Source organism: Buceros rhinoceros, unplaced genomic scaffold (genome assembly GCF_000710305.1).
Source record: "Buceros rhinoceros silvestris isolate BGI_N320 unplaced genomic scaffold, ASM71030v1 scaffold32833, whole genome shotgun sequence".
In the NCBI taxonomy this organism is placed as follows: domain Eukaryota; kingdom Metazoa; phylum Chordata; class Aves; order Bucerotiformes; family Bucerotidae; genus Buceros; species Buceros rhinoceros.
In genome coordinates this window covers 12,355-16,802 of record NW_010403576.1, presented here as the reverse complement: position 1 = coordinate 16,802, position 4,448 = coordinate 12,355, and the positions used below count along the sequence as shown (strand labels likewise).

General features: G+C 48.7%; 1 protein-coding gene across 1 annotated transcript in view; it reads left to right on the top strand.

Moving 5' to 3' along the window:
* Positions 1-2,258: 2,258 nt before the first annotated feature.
* ARPC2 (actin related protein 2/3 complex, subunit 2, 34kDa) overlaps positions 2,259-4,448 on the top strand; it is a gene marked incomplete at its 5' end in the record, with an annotated part of 10,327 nt that continues 8,137 nt past the window's right edge. Inside the window, 2 exons of the mRNA XM_010133067.1 lie at positions 2,259-2,293; positions 3,304-3,416. Of these exons, the coding sequence (XP_010131369.1) occupies positions 2,259-2,293; positions 3,304-3,416 (148 nt within the window). The remainder of the gene's footprint in view (positions 2,294-3,303; positions 3,417-4,448) is intronic.

Sequence of the window (4,448 nt, the reverse complement as noted above, 5' to 3'; positions counted from 1 at the left end):
CAAGCAGGGAATCGTTGTCCTTCCTGGGCAAACCCGCTTCAGTGCCTGCTGGCTGTCAGTTGCTTCCCTGCGTGGCTCTTGCTCAGACGGATGTGCTTTGTTCAGAGGTTCTGCTGGGAGCCAGGGCTCTGGCAGACATCAGCTCCATGTGCCTGGGGAGTGGGGTTTGAACGGTGTGACTCTGAGAAGACACAACCCAGGTTTAAGGCTGTGTCCTTCTCAATATTCTGAACTGTCCTGTGCCTGACTGCACTATCTTTATAGCTTCCTACATAAGTTTCTTCTAAAAAATTTATACTGCCATCCAAACTGATCCCCAACTCTGAATGTGGTGCTTTAACACGTCTGCATCAACAGACCCAGTGGGATCAGTGGGGTTTTTCTTTCGTCTCTGCTCTGAGCAGTCCTCAGTGGGTAGAAGTGAATTGCTTCCCTTCCCAAGAGCCCGGGTTGAATACGCAGCCAGGGATGCCCTGAGAGCCTCCATCTCAGGCCTGTCTGGGAGGGGAAGATGAGAGCGAGAGGTCACAGGTAGCTAGCACAGCTCTTAAGGACCTGCCTTGGGTGCACTCGCACTGCTTCTTTCAAGTGTGTGGTTTTTATCTTCAGCAATGCAGCATAAAAGACAGAGGCTCTCCAACCTCCCATCAAAAAGGGCTGTCGCTTTTCACAGCTAATAACTTTCAAGAAGCAGCAACACCTCATCATTTCCACGGGTTAATTCCTCCCTTTCCACCAGAGTAAAGTGCTGTTGACCTGGTGCGTGCATCAGTGCTGTTCAGTGCCTTTGTCTCCCTGCATTGCCCATCTTGAGTTTTAGCACATCGTGGTCATTCCTGGCTTCCAGGAATGAGGCTGTCAGCAGAAAAGCTGATGGAAGAACAGTGCTTTCTGCTGAGGAAAAAGAAATTCATTGAAACCCTTCCAGAATATGGGGAGGGAAAGTAAGTATTGAGTCATCGCTTCCCCCACCTGTCCCAGGGTATGTACTGAGGTGTAGCTGGTACGCAGCAGGACACGTGTGTGGACAGAGCACGTTTCAGCAAAAAGGTTGAAGTTGGTCTCTGGGCAGCAGCGTGGTTGAGACTACAAGGTTTTCCGACACACTGGCTTTGGTTTGGGGAGCTACTTCAGTCAGAAGAGTGTGAGTGAACTGTTCTAGAGGGTGAATTTCTGTTAGCAGCAGCATTAGCCTGTCCTCTGTTTAATTATCAGCTGCTTTTGAAAAATAAGCAGAGATAGGCTCTGAACAGCAGTAGCAGAGTGGCATTTTCATCCTGTTCTCATTTTCCACCCCTGCTCTCAGCAGTGGAGGTACCTTTGCATTGCTCCCTGTTGGAGAATAACCTATTAATACCAGACCCCTTAGAGCTGCCAAAGCAGTTATGCAGTGCCAGTCCCAACAAAGTCACTTTCCAGAAGCAGTTAGATCTGTCACAGGATCCTACGTTTCTACAGATCAACTGGCAAATGGGGTTTGTTATGAAGTAGTTAAATCTTTGTCCCCACAGCATAAGTCACAATGTGCCTTTGGCTTGCGAGGTGCCCCTGTTGCTGATTGGGGATCACAAAGTCCACACTGGGCAGTGTTAGAGCAAACCCAGGTCTACTGTTTTCCCTGCAGTGGTAGTTGGTGTAGTTGGGCTATTTTGGAAGTGATGGGGGAGGCAGGACAAAATGCACATATGGCAAATTTTCCTCCTGTGATTTGCTCCTAACCCCAAACTTGGAAAAGGGTTCTTCTCTGTGAGCGAGTTAGATCAACTTTTGCAGATCTGCTGTTGATGGTGAAGGGGACACTGTGTCAGGAAGGATTGCTCTACCTCTAAGCTCCTTCCATGAACTGGCACTGCAAGAACTTAGGATATCCTGAGCCTCTGTCCCCAAATTGTGTCTGTCCTGTAAAGAGAATGTGCTCGTTAAAACAAACTCCTTAGTGACAAGTAGCTTTCTCAGACATTTCTAACTGGAAATCCACAATCTCAAAATCCATTAATAAACTACAAATAATAACAATCTCCACAAGCTTCAAGGCCTATTTGACTTCATCTGAGGTAAAACGGGTGCTTATAGGAATGGCGAGAAGCTAAGATCTCTTGTGTAAGGTTGCCTGCTAGTTGAGCAGCAGGAGATAGAAGGGTTTTCAGGGAGAGCTGCTTGTGAGAAATAAGGCATTGGAAATTAATCCTCTTTTCTTCACAGCTTGGAGACTGCTCTTTGAGTTCCCATTTACCTCCTTTGTTTTCTTTGTTTTTTAGAAATAAACCAGAGGCAGTAGAAGTAACATTTGCAGGTAAGCTCCGCAGCTCAAGAGGTTTGGTTTTTTTTTTTTCTTCAGCCTTCCCTGAAAAAAAAGGGAATGGTCTGCCCACGGTTACGCCTGGTGTGCCTAAATTCACCCAGCACCACTGTGGGGAAGAGGAACACTGCACAGGGGCAGATGATGTGGACACCCTGCCGTGTCCCAGAGCTGGGACGTTGTCAGCTGCCCCACTATTTTCTCTGTCCGTCCTCCTTCCCTGGGACTTTTCCCAAAGCAGTGACTTCAGAGGTGCCAGCCCTTGATTTGGTGTGTGCATGCTACGTAGCCCCTCTGTCTTACCTTGCCTGTTCTCCAGTCCTGCCCTTGATGCTTCTTATTATTAGGTCTTTAGCACCATCTGGTTTGGGGTGACAGGCAAGATGAATTCATGGCCTGAAGTTTGCTCTCCAGGCTGAGAAGTGTTGAGGAAGTTCAAGTGTTCATTGAGCAGCTGATTTTTTGCTTCTGTTATCAAGAGTCTGTGTAAGCTGCAGAGCTCCATAGGCAAGTGGAGCTTGCTAGGTAGCTAGAGGGTTGCCTTTCCCTCCTCATTTTGCACTGAAGTGGAAGCTGCCTCAGCAGGCAGCAGCTGAGCTGCCTTTGCTGGCAGCACTGTTTTCTTCTCCAGGCTGCAGCTCTGGCCCAGTGGGCATGTCAGTCACTTTCTGTGCTGGCCATCCAGAAGGCTTCCGTCTCTGCGTGTTTGCATCCTTGTGCGTTCAACACAAGCAGATTTGCCAGGGATGTTAAATGACACTAGACTAAAGCTTTCTGTGACAGACAGGTGTCAAAACTGTTTCAGCGCTTTGAATGACAGCAGCTCTCCCTATGTGACATTACCACTTTCCTTAATTACCAAGAATTCTCTCTTGGTGTACGTGTGAGGCCTGGAGCAGGAGGAACAGTGTTGCTTTATGCAGTTCCTGGAACATGTTGGGAAAACTTCCTTAGAAATAGGAAGTGTTTCCTGTTCCCTTACGTGTTTCTTGCTTGCTTCATAGACTTTGATGGAGTCCTTTACCATATTTCAAACCCCAATGGAGACAAGACGAAAGTGATGGTCAGTATTTCTCTGAAATTCTACAAAGAACTCCAGGAACATGGTGCTGACGAGGTGAGTGAGCATCTCTGGGCCTGGAGCCTACAAACAGTCTTAGCATGGGCAATGTCCTTGCGATGTTGATGGAACAAACATCTAAACTTAGAGGGACATTTCTGCTCCCATCTCACACTGGTCAAGGGAGCAGACCTGTGCCAACCTGGAGTCCCACTTTGCTAGAAGACAAGGCAAAGTGTGTTCCCACTTTCTCATGAATAAGAAGTCATCTTATATGACCCTACAGCCTGAAAGACGAAAGGCACCACTAATTTGGAAAGTCCAAAAGAGTACGAGACCTGACCATGTAGAAATAGTTTCCCTAACTGATGTGCCGAGCCTGCAAGTGAAGGAAGGCACCAAGACAAACCTGGACTCCCGTGGCGCTGGTCTTCTGACTCTAACCACACTTGAGAGCAAGCAATAGGCACCTGCTGCATGCGCAGACCTTCATCTGCAGACTGGTTCCCTTTTCGCTGCTGCTGTGTGAAGTAGCAGGTTCAGTTCCTGTTGAAGGGGCCAGAGCTGCAGAGGACCTTTTATGGTAGAAAGAAGGAGCCTCTCTGAGCTGTGGTTGGATGGTGGGGCAGGAAGTGTGACTCAGTTCCTGAGTCAGTTTTCAGATCTCGGCATGGTAGCAAATGGGGTTCACCCACTTCAGCAGGCTTTTGCCTCTGGGTGTCTGTCCTTGAGGGAACACAAGGAAACTGCTCCATGAGTTGATTGTGAGTCTGGAGAGAAGCAGGCTCTTTGAACCCAAAGTGAATTCCTGCGAGTTGCTGCAAGACCTACCAAAATCGGACTAAATGTGACTGCCTGTCCTGCTGTCCTGGTTCCTGTACGCAGAGCTTTCTAGGAGCAGGATTGCCCGTTACTGAAGGTACTGCTGAGAGTCAGGCAGCCCAAATGGTGGAGCCCTCCCAGCATGTTTAGCGAGGATCGGTACGGTGTGTGATCCCCAGGGAACCGCAGTGGTGGGCAAGTGGCTGACACCACTGTGCACCAGCAGCCACTGTGGTGGGGGCAGAAGGCAACTTCCCCAGCTTTTAG